This window comes from Calypte anna, chromosome 13 (assembly GCF_003957555.1).
Source record: "Calypte anna isolate BGI_N300 chromosome 13, bCalAnn1_v1.p, whole genome shotgun sequence".
NCBI classification, from domain to species: domain Eukaryota; kingdom Metazoa; phylum Chordata; class Aves; order Apodiformes; family Trochilidae; genus Calypte; species Calypte anna.
The window spans coordinates 10,553,499-10,570,912 of record NC_044259.1 but is presented as its reverse complement, the minus strand read 5'-3'; the positions used below and the strand labels follow the sequence as shown (position 1 = coordinate 10,570,912).

Genomic DNA, 17,414 nt, shown 5'->3' with positions numbered 1-17,414 from the left:
ATAAACTACATGACCTCTAGGGCACGGTGTGTCCTAGTAGAACAGTTTAAGAACTTAGGCCTCAGAAGAGGACTTGAATTCTCCTTAATTCCAAGCAACATTTTCAGGCTGTGTGGACAGCTCAGTCACTCCACTGAAGTCAAGTTGTCTGCTGATATCAAAGGAACTGGAGGAGCTCAGCTAACTCCCACAGACTGTACCAGTTTGGGGAACTTATGATGAGTTTCATGTAAAAAAATGTGGAAAATATCCTTTTTGTAATGGCTGATATCAATGGAATATCCCTGGCATGTAACTGATCTGTGCAAGGGCAGACATCATCACAGATCTCATCACTGGAGAAACTGTTATCCTGAAAACACACTAAGGGAAATAGATTTTTCCATAGAGAAGCAACTAGAACTGTGTTTTCTTTTGCTTATCTCTTCTACACTTCACTAAATTATGGTCTGTCCCTTCCAGAAAAGGTCTGGGGGTGATTGTATTTATTGAAATGAAAAAAATTCTGGAATCAAAGGCCCAAACTGAGTGTGCTGTAGAAGGCTGTGCTTATCTTATTGTGCATGAGAGATGTGACCAAGTAATTACCTTTCTGTAGTGTTTAACTTAGCCATCAGGCAGCTGAGACACATTTTTATGTCTTTCTATGCTTTTTTTCCTCCTCAGACTTGTTTCAGTGAACAGAAGAAGACCAGTAACCTTGAGGCCTATGTGAAATGGTTCAATAGACTCTGCTACCTTGTAGCAACAGAAATTTGCATGGTAAGTGAAAATGTGTGGCATTTTTCACCATGTGCTGGAAGTACCAGTTGAAATTGTGCATTAATAAGCAAACCTGGGGATTTATTTCTTATGACCTAGCTAAGCATCTCACAGTAGGTTTTAGTACTATTGCACTTTCAGATGCAACCTGATAAATGACAAACATTCTGCAAAACAGCGCTGGTGACACACGGGGGATACACTGTTCTCTTGATGTAGTAGGAGCTCAGTGTGAAATAATGAACTCTGAAGGGAAAAAGAGGGAAAAATGCCTTGAATTATCCTGTGAGATTTCTGCTGGAAAAGATTCTAGCGAGGCAATATTTGTTATCTGTCATCCTTAAGCTCCAGCATGCATGTGAATTCCCATTGCATGGCTCTTTGTCCTTTTTCACCCCTGTAGCTGTGACTAGTCATTTTTTCCCTTGGTTGTGGTTATAGTTTGTTTAACTTGGCCCCATTAAAATGAAATTAATGTTTTCCCCTTTGAAAAGGAGGTGGAAGGGAGCAGTTCAAACATCGTAGATAGCCTGTGACTCCAAAGCATTACTATTTGAAGGTCATCTTTGGAAGAAGTAGGGAGATTTCTGTCTATTTAAACTGCAAGCTCCCATTTGGCCTGGCCACTTTGCTGAAAGGGATTAATGCAGTGAAACAAAGTCTTTCTGAGGCAAAGATGCTGCTGTGTATGGTATAAATCCTGCCCTTAGGGAAGTCTGTGCCCACTGGTTTGAGGGAGGCCAGCAGGGAGCTGAGCTGCTGTTGGGGCTGCCTGTTCCATTAACTGAGGTGAGCCTGGGAAATTCCATGAGTTTCTTCTGTGTCACTGCAATGAAAGCTTTGATTTTAAGGACTGCAAGTCACCAACATCTACCGGATTGCTAGAACAGATTTAGGGCCAGTGACTGGTAGCAGATGGCCCAAGCTGAGCGTGGCCCCATGCTGTGTCTCAAACAAATGCCTAAGATGCCCTCCAGTTTTTGGCATATGCTTATTACAGATACTCACTCCTTTTAATTTGCAGCCTGCAAAAAAGAAACAGCGAGCACAAGTCATCGAATTCTTCATTGATGTTGCCCGAGAGTGCTTTAACATCGGGAATTTTAATTCGCTGATGGCAATTATTTGTAAGTACAGGTTCTAAGCAGGTCTCTGCCACAGAGGAAAAAAAAGAAGCTGACTCTGATCCATGGATCTCTTTTCCTCTTTCTCACTCATAGCTGGAATGAACATGAGCCCAGTTTCCAGGCTAAAGAAGACTTGGTCAAAAGTGAAAACAGCCAAATTTTTCATTCTTGAGGTAAAAAAAAGAATAACTAAAAAGGTTCTGGTAAACTGCTTGAATTATATTCTAGACATTTGTGAATTTTCACACTGTTATCTAAGTGTAAGAAGTTTTCAGACATGTTTCAAAGGCAGATTCTGGCTGAAGTTTCCCACGTGTAGTGAGGAAGATTTGAAGCCACTGAGGGGAATTTGAGCACTCAGATAAATAGGAAGAGGGGAAAAAATAAATAAATTTGAGCCCATATGCAAGCCATAGTGCTTCCAATGATGCCAGTTTTGTTTGTCTGTGGACACAATTCTGAGGGCAAAGCTCCCAAGCTACACGTTGAGTCTTGAGTGAACAAAGCCCAAGGTTGTTTATGGTACTGGGGATGCAAGGATCTGAGGCATATATGAAATGTGTAGTTTTCATTCTTCACATAAAAGCTCAGCAAGATGCTACTAGAAAAATCGAAGGTAAAGACAGCCATGATCTGTACATCTCTCATTGTATTTTTGGTTCCTGGTTTTTTGTATGTATATTTTTGAAGATGTAGGCTAGGCTGTCTCCAGAGTCTGAGACATGTTCAAGGTGAAGGTGTCTTCAGAGGACCCAGGTTGCTTTCTAATTGATTTGTTTTCTTTTGTGTATCTAGCACCAGATGGACCCTACTGGTAACTTCTATAACTATAGAACAGCATTGAGGGGGGCTGCTCACAGATCCCTCACAGCACACAGCAACAGGGAGAAGGTAGGTTCTGACTACATCCCATTTCTCTCCAAATGGATGGGGTGCAGTGCTGCTGAGAGTCAGTGGCTCAAAGACTTGATGCAAGCACTCTCCTCCCTTCCATAGGTCACCAGCACAAGGCTTGTGCACTGCTAAATGAAACTGGCAATGTAAATCCATGGCTCAAAGGAGCCTGAAATGGATCACAGGGTTTTGTCAGCTTGCTCTCAGACTCTGGGGAGGTGGAGAGGGCAGGAAACACAGCATGGAGGATTTTTTTGCAACTGTCTCTGTATTTCTGGAAAATACACTATTTTAGACTGATAAACCTAATGGAACAGGTATTTCAGACTAAAATGATTTTTATGCTGGTAATGGAGCATCTGCCTGGCAGGCCCAGGTTGGAACTGCATTTTTCTTACAGCTGTGCCAGCCAGGACTCTGTACAGAGAAACTCCTGTTGGGTAGTGTGTGGTTTGAGACAGAGAGCAAAAGGCACAGAGAGAGAGGAGGTGGTTCCACATGTACATTTTAAAAAGATGAATTCCCATAGGTCCTGCAAAGTTGTTCAGTCTGAATCCATTGCAGCAAATTTGGGGTGAAATTCTGCCCTCATGAATTTTCATTTCATCTGGTTGTTGCTGCCATCTTGGTGAGCAAGAACTTAAGTATTTTATCAGTGTTTGTGGCAGATACATAGCTTGCTGAGATGTCACTGATGCAGCAAGAATCAGCTTAAGATGCTAGTGCAGGATCCTCCTGTTTTGTGTCCCAGTGTATTTCTTATTAATTTTGTTATTTCTCCATTCAATTATGGTTTGGTGTTTGTTTGTTTTAAGAAAGAGGGATAGTTTTTAATATTGCAGTTGCACGTAGTCATAAGTGGGTAATCTCTGAGCAGAGTATGGCTAAGGTAAAGTAGATACTGCATGAACAAGCATAATATGAAATACAGTATTCATTCACCAGAGGAGCCAGGCCAGATGCTAATCTCACATCCCTGTAAAATTGATGTAAATCTGCTGAAGCTAATGGAGTCTTACAGCATTTACAGTGAAATGAGATCAGCATCTGGTCACAGGCTGACTCAGCTGCTCTGGCAGTAAGCTGAGTTGCTCTGAAAAGCACTTCTCTGTGCAAAGATGAGATGATGGCTTCATCCATCCTCATCCTCAGGGTGCTCATGCCAGACTGCCGCACAGATTGTAGGAGGTTTCCTACATGGTATATTGGAAAGGAGGATGTCCTGACCTGTCAATGTTCTAACCCAGCCCTTCTCTTGGTGTGTAAAGAGCATAGTTTGAACCACTTGTTACTTTTTCAGGAGCAGACTTGTAAAAAGACAGGGTAAGGCAGCTCTTGAAGCTGGAAGACGCAATACAGCAGCAGAAATAAACGTCAGGGTGAGAGAGCTGGTGATGAAGAAGGGCTGATTTATGCAGAATTCGAAGGGGTGTACATGTTAGAAACTAAATGTGGTTTTATCTATGCAGTGAGGTGACCTGTGTCACCTCCAAACTTGTCATCCCACTGGGAACCCCTGCGTTGTGCTAATGACATGGTCTCTGGCTTTGAAATGTAGGTAGCATGTACAGTGCAGTGCTGTGTGTTGTTGCAGTCTCATAGTATGGAGGAGGAACATGTCTGATCTCATGAGCTTTCTTCTTTCTGCAGAAGGCAATTGTCCTTCAGTGTGGGGGTGGGTTGGACGGCACTTGGGGGGGAATCAAAAAGGTCTGAAATACGAGTTTCTGGCACTAACCCAGATTTTCTGCTAGCAAAGTGCCTGGATTGAAGCCAATAATTGTATTCATAACACATAACTGTATTCACTTTTGTTGCTTTTCCTACAGAAATTTGATAACAAAACATCCAAAGTGTATTTTTACCGGGGAAATAAATTCTGAGACAAAGACAGAAATCCCCTGGAAATGTGTAGGGAATTGGTATCCAAGGATGTGTCTTTGTCACCTTTTGGATGCAGATGAGAACAAGCTCTACCCATGCTCTGGGCTGGCTGTGGCTTTGTAGCTGTATTAGCATGGCTTTGAGCCCACACTCACACACCTTCCCTCTCAGCAAGGCTTTTAGTTTATGTTTAGTACCACTAATGAGGGTGACCCAGCTCCTGGCAGCAGGGAACAGGGCAGAACAAGCTCACATCTGCCTGCAAAATAGATGTAGACAGAACCTGGCAGTAATTTCTAGCTGAGGAACAGTGTCTGGCTCCAGCTTTCTGTATCCTTCCATCTTTTAAGACCACACCAGTTACAGGGTTTTCATCATTTCAGGCAGAAAGCAAACCATAGATCTCAGCTGTATTCTTTACTTTCTGGTTGATTGATCTGAATTGAGTGATATAAAAATTAATCCCAAAGCACACTTAGCTCAAGTGTGACTTGAAATGGCTCCACCTCACCCTGGTAGGAGGGCTCTGCATTGGGGGGGGTTACATTGAGCTGTGTTTTCAGCCCTATATTATAGCAGTGGGATGTATCAGGGTGCCAGTGGCTCTTGGAGTGTCAGTCCAGGTTTTTTTATGGCTATTTGACATTACAGTGTTCATCTATGGCTACCCCATAAATTGATAGCAGAAATGCAGATTGTTAGCAGTTCATTGCATGTAGATTTTAGCTGAAACAGAAATTGGCTTCCATTTTCACAGCAAGAGCTGGTGGTGGCTTGTAGGCTCCTTGCCTCAGGAAGTGTTTTCATGCCTGTGACTTGCTCATGCTCACTGTTGCATTGTGGAGGCTGCAGACTGGAAAACAGCAGCTGCCAATCCTGCTCTAGATCCATTTCATGTCTCATTGCAGCTGATGTACAGCATGAGATGGAATAACAGTACAAGATTAAATACTTATCTAAAGGACTGCTGTGTTGTCACCAGCTCCCTTGGCTGGTCTTGCATGATGGCACTTTAACACTTAACAAGCTGCAGTTAATTTAATTTGCAGATAGGCCAGTGACAACATTTGGACACTACCATGCTATGTGCTTTCCTTTAAGTTCATGGTGACTAAGTTTATACTTATTGTCTTATAAGTCAGATTACCACAGAGGTGGCTGCTGATCTTATAGCTCAACCCCTCTAAGTGGCCTTTTCCCAGCACAGTGCTGCTGCTGGAGGGTCAGAGATTTGAATATCAAATGCCAGAGCCATGGGTGTCAACTTTGTCATGGATTGGTTCTTTGTGTTATCTTTATTTTCCTTTAAGTTGTGACACAAAAGGAGCTGGAGAGAATCTGCTGCGCTCTGGGTCTCTGCTGAAGTGCTGGGGATGCACTTGTAGAAAGTCTGGCATCAAATTAATCCCTGCTGTAATTCCATTAATTTCAAGAGTCTTACCTAGAAGCAGACCTCTTGTACAGCAAATTATTACTGTACAGCAAATTATTACCTGACTCTGGTGTCTTAGAGAGAAGGCTTGGATCACTGCTATATGCCACTTCACCCTGGATGATGGCCAAGAGCTTATTTTGAGCTCTACAGTGATCTCTGTCTGCTATTGGGAGTTTCCTGGTAACTAACTTAGTACTTTCAATCCTGCTGTCTCCAAGTTAATTTGTAGAATCAGATTGTACTGATCAGGCACCAGGAAAGAAATGCCAGCTTCAAGAGGTAGCCATGCAGGGAGGTGTTGAAAATGAAACAGCTCCTGATTAACTGCTTGTCAACAAATCCTTGGTCATCAAATTTTAGTCTCTTTCTCTGTTCAGGAACATTACTGATTCTTTGGTTCCCAGATGTCTTTAAATTGCTCCATGGGTGTATTCAGCATCTTTGCTTTTGAAGACCCAACAGAAAAAGGAAGAGACCTGCAAATCTGTTTTGCTCTTTGCTGTCTGATCTTGTCATCAGACAGTGATGCCGTTGATAAAAATCTGGGTTATTAGCATTTTCTAAGTCATGTTATTCTGCTCAGTGAACATTGTCTTCAGTTTATATTCATTTCAGCATACATCCTCCTAATGCCTAAAGGTGTCTCTATATTCTACTGCCCTTTGCTTGCCTGTCACTGTACTGCTTTTTAAGTACAGATCACACTGAAAAGTTAATTATTTTTTTTTCTTTTCTCTCCCGATTGAGTTCTTCTTTCATGCAGAGAAAATACTGACTGGAAAGATAATAGTGATGTAATTTCTCTTTGCAGATTGTGATCCCCTTCTTCAGCCTATTGATCAAAGACATTTATTTTTTGAATGAAGGATGTGCTAATCGCCTTCCAAATGGACATGTCAACTTTGAAGTAAGATGTGAAAAATGTTTTTATTTATCCCATTCTGAGAGCCCTATCTGAGACTGTTTGCCTGCAATTTCAGTGCAGACCAACAAAGACTGAATATGCCAGAAAGGACTATCCTAGGTGACTGTGTGAAGGTTAAACCAACCTTCATTGCAGCTATTGTACCATTGTAGCTTGATGTCAGTTGGCTGCCAGAAATTCAGTGTCAGCAGCATAAATGAGTATACTTAGGTTTGGAGGAGAAGATGGCTTTTTCTGAAAGCATAGAAAATTGGTTTTCTTACACAGAGAAGTAAGTCAGTAAAAAATGCTTTATACTTTGTCTGTGTTTTTAGCCCTTTCACTTTTTAATAAAAAGGTTTGGTAAACTAAGACATGAATTACTTGTGGCCCTTAAAGAGAAGTTAGAATACAAGCAGACAAGAACCTGGTCTTCTGCTTGGATGTTGCTATTTTGGTGCTGTAATCTTACCTTGTCTGAGTGAAGTGGTTTTGTGTTAACAGAAATTTCTGGAACTGGCCAAGCAAGTAGGAGAATTTATAACATGGAAGCAAGTGGAATGTCCCTTTGAACAAGACCCAAACATCATCCACTACTTACATACTGCTCCCATTTTTACTGAAGATGGTAAGACTCAGTGCAATCTCTAATCACTGAAAATGTCTCTTCATCACTACTAATTAAAACTCTGATGTGTGCATTGGTGATCTCTTTCACTGACCAGTCCTGGTTCTTTCCTAGCTTTCATGCAGCTTTTTTGTCCCAAGTCTATCAATGTGTTTTTTGCAAATACAACCTTCTAGCTCACATAGCTGCTGGTTTCTTTTATTTTGTCCATGGCTTCTCTAGAAGGCACTGTCTAGGAAGTTGCCATTGTTGCCTTATTTTTGTAACCATGAGTCCACACAACCATGTCATGGACTGCTGTGGATGCCAGCTGTCCCTTAGCCACTCATTCTGTGATTGATGGAGCCAGAACTAATGTCTTCCACACCACGACACTGTCAGCTCTTCAGTGAACACAGCCCAGGGCAGTGGTAGCCTGTCTGATCTCCTCCACTACAGCACAGAAATGCATTATCTACAGAAAAGAATTTTTAAGAGAAATCTTGTAAAATCTAGTAATTAATTTAAGCTGTAGCTATGAAAGCCCTGTTGTGAAATCATTTCTCTGATTTTTCTTTTTATCCTTATCTGTCCTCTTTGATTTGGTATCCAGCATGTCAGACTGTGTCATTTCAGATTGCTTGGTGTCAGTTGCCTCTTGGTACATTGTCACGCACAGAATTGCCTATAGCTAAAATCCTCCTGAGCTGTACTAGAGTTTGGGTTGTTTTTTTTTTTTTTTAATTCTATAGGCTGTTTTCTGTACTAATCCAAGTTAAGCAGAGCAGACAGTTTTTATTTCACAGAACACTTCAGAACACAAAATATTCCTTCAAAAATCTCGCCCAAATCCGAAGAATGACTGCCAGAAAAGAATAATTAATGTGATTAAAGTAATTTGTTCTGGCTTTAGGCTCTAAAGGGACAAAGTGAATGTCAGGGGTAAAAGTAGTTTTCAGGCTGCTGGATAAAAGAAGGGTGACTTCAACCCACTTATTCTTTGCAAAATTCTCTCTCTCATGACCTCCTCTACATTCATACTGATTTCCTGAGATGCCCTTTGCAGAAGCCACACCTGGCATCCCCTGACACCCAGAGGAAGTGCAGAGCAAAAAAACCTGCCCTGAGTGAAAGGTGGGAGAGTATTTTAGACAGATAAAGCAGTAGTATGTGAACTGCAGCTGTATCATGCTTTTCACAAGCACAGAGGAACAGTGGACCAATATTTGAATGATGAAGTAGAATTGAATTGTAGCACTTACTTGAATACTGAAATGGTTCATGTATTAAAGAATAAAACATTGGTAAGCAGTCAGATGAGGAAATAGCTGCAAACAGAAAGCACAGCCTACCTAAAGAACTCTGAGGACAGTGAGATATTAGTGCACCCCCAGCTTTTGCAGAGGAGACTCTACACCTGAGACACATCTTGGTGTCATAAAACCCATCCTGCAGTGCCAAGTTTTGCAGAAAAAGAAGACCTGTTAATTTTCTACAACTGTTCCTTCTCTGCTTTCTGTAAGTCATTCTACCTTGAGGGTGTTTTGTGTCTTACTGTTGCTGTTGGAGTAACACACATTTACCTTTTCCAGGTTTGTATCTGGCTTCCTATGAAAGTGAAAGTCCAGAAAACCAGACAGAAAAAGACAGGTGGAAATCCTTAAGGTAATCACTCATTTTATCAGCTCATTTCTAAAGTACCTCCAAAATGCTGCTCTGGTAGTCAAAGGTTGAAAAGTGCTATGAATCTCTGAGGGGGGCAGTGGTCTTTCCTATTTAAGAGTAAACTGCAGATCTGAGCCTGCACTGATAAATGCAATTTAATAATAATCTGAAATTATCTACCATTTTAAAACATCCTCTATTTGTGCATTTATACAGTGCTGTACCCATGCAAAAGAGGCCTTGTCTAGTTGAAAAATGCACTAGGTTAACTAGACCTTCTTACAGTTTATATCTCTTATAAGAGATATAGAATGGTTTAGGGTAAAAACAGATTTTAAATCTAAAATCTAGAATCTAAAACCAAATCTAAAACAAAACTAATCTAAAACCAAAAAACACAACAATAACCCAACTTTACATTTGCTTTTTTTTTTCCCTTTCATTGTTCTTACGTTTTTAATTTACAGATCCACTATTTTAGGCAAGACTTGAAGATAAGGAGATTATTCCAGTAGGTCAAGGAAAAGAAATCCGCAAATGTTTTGCACTACTGATTCCAAAGATGCCTGTTTGGGATTTAGATAATTCCTTTTGTTTGAGTTTTTTGTTGGGCTTTTTGACTGTCTAACGTGATGGATGAACTGGATTCATCCACTGAAAATCAACAGAATCGTGTGCACAAGGACTCTTTTCTAAGTATGAGACAAAAAGAGGAAGGACAGACAGACTTTTTGTGGCTGTGCCCAAACTGCATCAGGATCACTGTAGCTTTTGCCTCTGAAGGAAAACAAGAAATTCAGGAGCATGGAGAACCATGGTGCTGTAAAGAAGATGGAAAAGTCTGAAAAAAGGAAAACAAGAAATACACATGAATATTTCAGAAGCAGGTGCTTCAGACAGCAGCTCTTTAAACCCTCTGAGGATTGTAAAATTAAATCAAACACAGACAGAGCAGCAATCTGGTTAATTGCTGAATGAAGAAAGAACTTAATCTTACATTAGCAGTCCCCCAGCCTTGTTGAACAAAGCCCAGACTGCTACAGATCTAAGCTTCCAGCAGATGAAAACTGACATCTCTTGCTCATATGTACACATGTATGTCACATATAGACCACATCAGCATGGGACATGCATATAAACCCCTTGAATTTTTAAAAAGAACAATTCAAAGTCTGACTATTCCTTAGTTATTCTTCCCACCACTGCTGTTGCTTTTCTTACTGTGAATCTTGGCAGATCTGAGGAGGGCAGAGTGTAGGCAGTATTACTTAAAGATGCCACCACCACATCTAAAGTTGAACTGAAGAAGTAAATGGCATGGAACTCAACTTCCCTCTGTTTAATGTATGTAGTGTATTCCCTAATCTTCTACATGCTGAGTTGCATCTTTTAGAGGGTTTTATCCTGCTTAAAGAAAAAAATACTGCTTTACCATTTGAAAACAAACCTATCAGGATCCAATTTATACAGTACTGCTCATTTTGCAACATGATGAGAGGGATCAGAGTAATTGCTCTGAATTTGGGAACTACATGGTCTGATTTAAAAGGCAAAGGGTTTCAGACTAGAATAAAAGCACTAGAGAATTTGTCATTCATCAGCAGATAACTGGTTTTTATTTTTAGGATATAAACCACATTCACCATTTCCTTATAGTTAATATAAAGTAGGGACCACATCCTGTGTCTAAAGTTGTACAGTAATCAAGGTGCTACTATAACATGTATGAAATAATGCACTATAGTAGATTCAAAATGAAGCCCTAACAGTAGATTAATGGTTTGTCTGTGCAAAGGATGTTCCTAGCTGCCTTCAAAAAGCTTAAATGATACCTAAATGACATACAATATTGAACTTTGCATTTTATTATTGACATTATACTGGCATTCTCTATGATGTTCAATTCTTTGATTACAACAGAAGGATATAACCCTTTCTTTGAGATCAGCAATAGTTTTATTTCAATACAGAGGGATTCTGAGTGGCTGTAGTGTTTTGAAAAATCAGACTAATCCCAAATCCTGGCTGTGTTGATGATGCATTTAGTCAGAAATCTGGAACTGTTCCTGTCCTCTGCCAGGCCTGGGAAGTTGTCTGTGTGTGAGTGAGTTGTTGAAACGTGAGGCAGGGGTGAGCTGATGTCTGAGGGCAGCTCTGCCAGCTGAGATGTGCTCTGTGTGATACACTAAAGGTTTGTAGAGTGTGCAGTGCTCATGTTGGGTTTTGGGCTGTGAAAACCCGTGCAGTCTGGATCGTGGCCACCTGGAATCCACTGCACTTGAAAATATTGGGATGAGGCGGGCAGCTTCTTCTGGATTTGCATAGGTAAGGGCTTGAGGCAGAACCTGAGTTCTCCTGTTCATACAGGTTTGCCAGGGCATGAATTCAATCAGGGGAACATTATAATGTCAGCTGTTTACTCAAGCTTCATATGGAAAAACTAAATGTAAGGATGTTGCAGCATTTCTCCAGCCAGGGAATGATCACTATTCTGGTGACACTGTTAATATGCTTGGTCTTAATTTTTGTCTGTGAGCTGAGAGCTATACAGAGAAACAGACTCACACAGCCATTCCTTCAAGCAGAGCCATTTCCAAAATGATGCCATTAAAAGCCTGTTAAATTCCAACCAAATCCAGAGCAATAACCATAAGCAAAGCTAAAACAATGCTAATGCTTAAGTGTGTTTGCTAAATGGAAATCCTTTTCCTCAGTGACTGCATCTTTTTAACAGTCACATTATGACTTCATAATGGAAATTTTTTCTTTGGTTGGTTTGGTTTTTTATTTACTTATCTGAAACCCAATGTAGGTGAATGGGCCCTTTCTTAAAACTTGCTTTTTACAGTTCAAATCTTCCTTCTCTAAAGAACTAATAGAGGCTGGTGCAGCTGAGATTATAACACCCTGAAGATGAATCAAAATGTGATTTCTCGTGGTAATACTTTATATTCTGGGGCACCCTCCACGAATTCAGGCAATTTTGTAAGTCTGGTTTAAATTTGATTTGATAAAGTTTATCACTGTTGCAAACTAAAACTCTTTCATAGTCCAAAACTTTCAAACCTCAGTGCTTAAAACGGAAGCATAAATTTCAGATTTATGTAGGTGCTGAAGGCTTGCTGGGACTTTCAGAAGCACCAAATTATCTTTAAGCCTTTATGTAGTCACACATTTAAAAGGTCTTTTTATCAGAGGTGCTAAACATCCTCCTCTCTTGGTGAATATTGAGGCAATTACTGCTTTACAGAGGTGTGAAATATATTGTTTGATCTCCAGAGATATGCTAAATGATTTGGAGATGAGAGTACACAGCAACTTATGATGAGACTATAGCACTTGTAAAAAAACAGACATTAGGAGTTACAGCTTGTCTTCACAAAACTTTGAGGCTAAAATCCTATTGATTCAAGTAGAAATCATGTAAAGCCTTAAATTACAGGTGTCAGTTGCATTTCTAATTCAGATTTGGCCTAACTGGGGTGTATAGGGGAAGAGTTAGGGCCTTGCTTCAGCAAAAGGTTTTGCAAAGTGCAAGTACAACTGAGAACAAAGGTTCACAGTTTGGGGAATAGACTTTTTAAAAATGTATTAGCATTACATGAAAATGTTTTATTGCTATAAATATATAAAGAGCTCCTACCATGCTTAAAGAAAGCAGGATCACTAAACACTAAGCACTAGGCCACTGTGGACATGGAGTTGTTAGCCCAACAGCTGGAGAAAGTACTGGCAGTAAGACCATGGCTTTCTAATTCCACTTTTTTCCATTGATTCACCTCCCTGGCAGCTGTTTGAATTGAAGTTCAAAATGCATAAAAGTAGAGCTATAGGTCTTTAATGTTAGTATCAAAACACTAAGTTAGTAAGATGTGAATATGACAGTCTTTCAGAAGCATTAACTTTGCTTCCATGTATATTTTAAAAGAGCCAAATACACAAAACCACTTCTGCACCTCCTTTACTGTAGACATAACAGTAGCAAAAGTCCTGTTTTTTAATTTTTTGAGTATGGCATTCTGCAACACAGAGCTGGATACAAAGCCCAGTGAAAACCAACAAGGGAACTGTGTGCTTGTGGTGAAATCAGTAGATGAACTTGCTCAATGCCTTTCAAAAAACAATTACTACAATCTTGTCCTCAATTTCACACCAGCATCAATCACAATACCTAATTAATGGTGGATGGATGTAGGTCTGCTGGGTGTGACTGAATTTAGAGGATAAAAACACTTGAAGTGAGTCCAGCACACAAGAACCCGGGGCACCAGAGGCCACTGAGCTGAGTGTATCTGTCAGGCAGTAAATGCAGTCCTGTCAGAGAGCTGGCTGGAGGCTCCCCATGGGGACAGAGAGGACCTGCAGATCTGGGATTGAATTGTGACCCCAGCCACTGCTGAGATGGCACTTCAACAAAGTGTGGACATGGCTGCTAAAGCACCTAAAATAAGAAAAAAATTAAGCATATAGATATTTTTCTCAGCTTGAAAATATTTTATGATGTGGTCAGTGGCAATAGGATACTCACTTAAAACCAAGCCAGTCCCTTATCAATAGCTTAGTTGCATTATAAAGTTTTATTGCAATAGTTTATGCACCTTTCATTAAAGCACATGAGCAGTGGTTTGCACATGACTGTAAATCCTGTTTAGAACAGAGCTCAGATTGCTGAATATGTAATTGGTGTTGTCAAAAAGCAGACATGTTAGTAGAAAAGATATCACTGTGCCTATCAGTGTAAAAGTGTTACCCAGCTAAGAGTATCTGGCCTAACAATGTCTGTGTTCCCTAGAATGAAACTGATTCCAAACACAGTGACAGAGGTGACAGAGGAAAAGCTCCAGTTCATTTGGATGGCCTTTGGAGTGATCCTGCAATTGGTAACAATAGTGCAGTTTTAAGTTATTCACAGGGATTAAATTGCATTGACAGCTGGTATTGTCCCTGGATTTCTTCAGAGCAAGGTGCAACTCCCACATGGGGCAGGTTGTGTTTAATAGGGTGACAATCCAGCCTTAGCAAAAGCTTTCTTTGACATTGTTGAAGATTCAGCAGCAAATTCAAGGACTAAATCTGATCCAATGAATCAGTCCCAGTCTGAGAGCAAAATTTAACTTTCTGGCTTTATGAACCTTTTTTACTTCTTAGTTTGTGGAAATTAACCTTACTGTCTCTGGTGTCTTTTTCTTTGGAAATTAAAACCTCTTTTGTTGTGAAATGATTATTCCCATTGTTGTAATTGCAGAATGGGATTAGCAAGTGACAAGGAAACAGAAAAAAAATCTTTGTCACTGCTCAGAGCCTCAACCATGGGCCAAAGATTTTCTTTTGTTTTGTCCTTTTTAACATTATTTGTTGAGTTAGATTATCTTAGGAGTTAGTGTTGGGCACTATTGAATTTTGGCTGGGGAAGAGCACACACAATCTGATGTCTTTATGACAGCATGTGCACTGACAGGGCTGTGCAGAGGTGATTTTATGATCCTGTACAAAACTGACCTGCCAAGGGGTATCTGAGCTGCACTCTTATGTTTCTAGTGCTGGACACATCACTTCTGAAAGGTAAGAAGTTTCTGGAAGTTCACCTGGGGCAAAGCCTGCTTCCTTATCCAGCCAACTGAATGTTTACAAAAAATTATTTTAAATGAGAAGTTCCTCTAGAGGACTTGTAGCAGTGAAGAACTTTTTACTTAGATGACAAAGATTTTAAGATCTAAGCAGCAGGGAAAAAATAGATACTTTAAAAAATCATCAGAAATACCTTTATGGTTGTTAGCTTTGCATGGCAAAAGAGTGGAGCAAGATATCCATGTGTATCTTACTGATAATATCAGTGGCAGCTGGCCAGGCTAAGGCAGGAGAGAATACAGTGAAACACTGGTGCAGAATGCTCTACCTATATTTTTGTTTTAATGTTGGGTATGTTGGAAAGCAAACGTACTGCCTTAGAGCAGTCACTTTCCCTGCAACCACTGCTAGGTGCTCTGTGGAGCAGCTGAGTTCTGAGCTGAGCAGAGGAGGCAGCAAACAAGTTACCTTTTTGGGGGAACAGATCTGGAGGCTCATCTGTTTGGTAGTTATTTATTTTACAGTTATTTTTGCATATGTTCAGATATGCAGAAAATACTAAATACATTAAGCTAATGCTCATACAAGGCATCACATCCTGCATTTTTACATTATGGAAGATGCAGATAACAGCTCATAGGTTCCATGGGTGGTATTTCATACACTCTGCACAGGTGCAAGACACTGGAACTCAGGCCACAATCTCAGCTACAGAAAAAAAGCTGAGTCTGAGTAACTCCTGCCTGGATCCCATTCCTGGCACTGTAGCCAGACAGACTGTGCAGTGATTAAATTCAGAGTGGCTGAGACTGCTCCCTCTTCCCTCAATGCCTTGCCCTCCACAGAGGCAGTAAATATAAACAGCTCTTTCAAAAAGCCATAGGAACAGTTTTTTAGTTTTCTGCCATACAAGGGCTCTATAATTAAGACTCCAGAGCTGTCATAATAGAACAGGAGTCCTTCTCCCTTCATCCCTGTAGCCCTAGAACTTCCAACCCAGATAATACTTCAATGTACCCAGGCCTTCTTGAATGCAGAAGGCTGAGAGTTCAGAGCTCACACATCCTGTAAATAAAATAACTGTATAAGAAACTTCCTTCTAAAAGGTGCAAAGCCCATTTAATGGACTTCTGACCAGAAAATTCCATAGTCCAGGCACCTTTCAGACATGCCACTTCCTCAGAGACCTTTTACTGGTCAGTAGTGCATCACTGCTTTCATTTTTAAATATGCTTCTAAAATTAATGTCTTTCTGAAACAACTAAACATAGAATGGTTTCTTTGTTTGAATCATGGGTAAACAGACTTGAGAAAACTGAAACTGTAGTCCTGGCAGATGACCTGGTATGTATTTCTGTAACAGCCCAAGCTGGGTTATCACTTACTTGTCTGTCCTCACCTTGAAGGAATTGTCCCACTAGAAGCCTCCTAATTATTAAAACTTACTGAGTGATGTGCACACAGAGCTATTAAATTCCAGCATTTCAAGATATGGTTCTTACAAACGTACAAGTACTGCTCTTAGGAGTCTGTCTGTGGAAGACCATTGCTAGTACACAGCACAGATGGAAAATAAATTATCCTCTGGGTTTCAGAACTCTTAGCAAGTGTTCATCAGTTTATAAAAGTGAGAAATCAGATTTTACAATTTTTTTCACTTTAAGTGACAGTGACAGGACCAGCTGTCTTAAACCTAAAGTCCAAGAACATGCTGTTCTGAAACGTTTAGTCACAGACCTAAAAGCACAGAGTGAAAATGGGCAAGCAGAAATGTCCTTATTTTCAGATTGAGAAATTGTTAAATGACACCTGGGGTCACCTGGGAAGCACCTCCTTTCCAAAAATTGCCCCAAATAGGTATACAAATTTTAGTTTTACATTTCTTCTGGTGTAACTCCTTTCTACAGCTGTGCTTAGAAAAATGGGAACTAAATTATTAATTTAGTTTCTAAAAATAATCAATCTAGGAAATAAGTGTTAAGGGTAAATACTGATGCTGTGAATGATGGTAATGTGCTTCTCCTGTAATTTTTTCTTTAAAAAAGCAATTTCATGTTATGAACAGCATTTTCAGGACAAATTGAAAGCTCTCTGCCATCCATAATACTCAAACTCTTCTTTGTTTGAAGTCCTCAGAACAAGTATTGACACTTTATTAATTGCACAGGCAGGAAACAGTAAAGTTACTTGAAAGTGGCTGTTAGGATTTTGTGACTGTACATAGATCTTGCAAAATGTTAATGGTAATATGCATACTGTACCCCCCATAAACACTGCAAGAATAGCATGGTCATTGTTATGCTTTATAGCTGTTGTGGAAAATGTCTTAACTTGCATTCATGATTATAGTGCCCATCCTATTCCCATGCCTTTTTATACAGTTGTGGTAAGATTGTTAAGAAATCCTTTTGTCAGTCATGTTCAAGCTAACTTACCTATGTATAGAATTTATATATTAAACCCCCCCCTAATTTATACTGTGTTTTAACAGTTTGCCTGAACTGTCTATTGTTTCTAAATTTTGTAATGTGAGTGTCAAATAATAATAATTAAAAAAAAAAAAAGGTT

General features: G+C 40.0%; 1 protein-coding gene across 2 annotated transcripts in view; it reads left to right on the top strand.

Moving 5' to 3' along the window:
* RASGEF1C (RasGEF domain family member 1C) overlaps positions 1-17,414 on the top strand; it is a 69,758-nt gene extending 52,344 nt beyond the window's left edge. Inside the window, exons 7-14 of one of the 2 annotated variants that reach the window (XM_008502033.2) lie at positions 667-762; positions 1,787-1,889; positions 1,983-2,062; positions 2,685-2,780; positions 6,914-7,009; positions 7,511-7,634; positions 9,206-9,278; positions 9,746-17,414. In XM_008502033.2, the coding sequence (XP_008500255.2) occupies positions 667-762; positions 1,787-1,889; positions 1,983-2,062; positions 2,685-2,780; positions 6,914-7,009; positions 7,511-7,634; positions 9,206-9,278; positions 9,746-9,770 (693 nt within the window). In that variant the 3' untranslated portion in view covers positions 9,771-17,414. The remainder of the gene's footprint in view (positions 1-666; positions 763-1,786; positions 1,890-1,982; positions 2,063-2,684; positions 2,781-6,913; positions 7,010-7,510; positions 7,635-9,205; positions 9,279-9,745) is intronic. The other variant, XM_030459337.1, reaches the window with a different exon arrangement.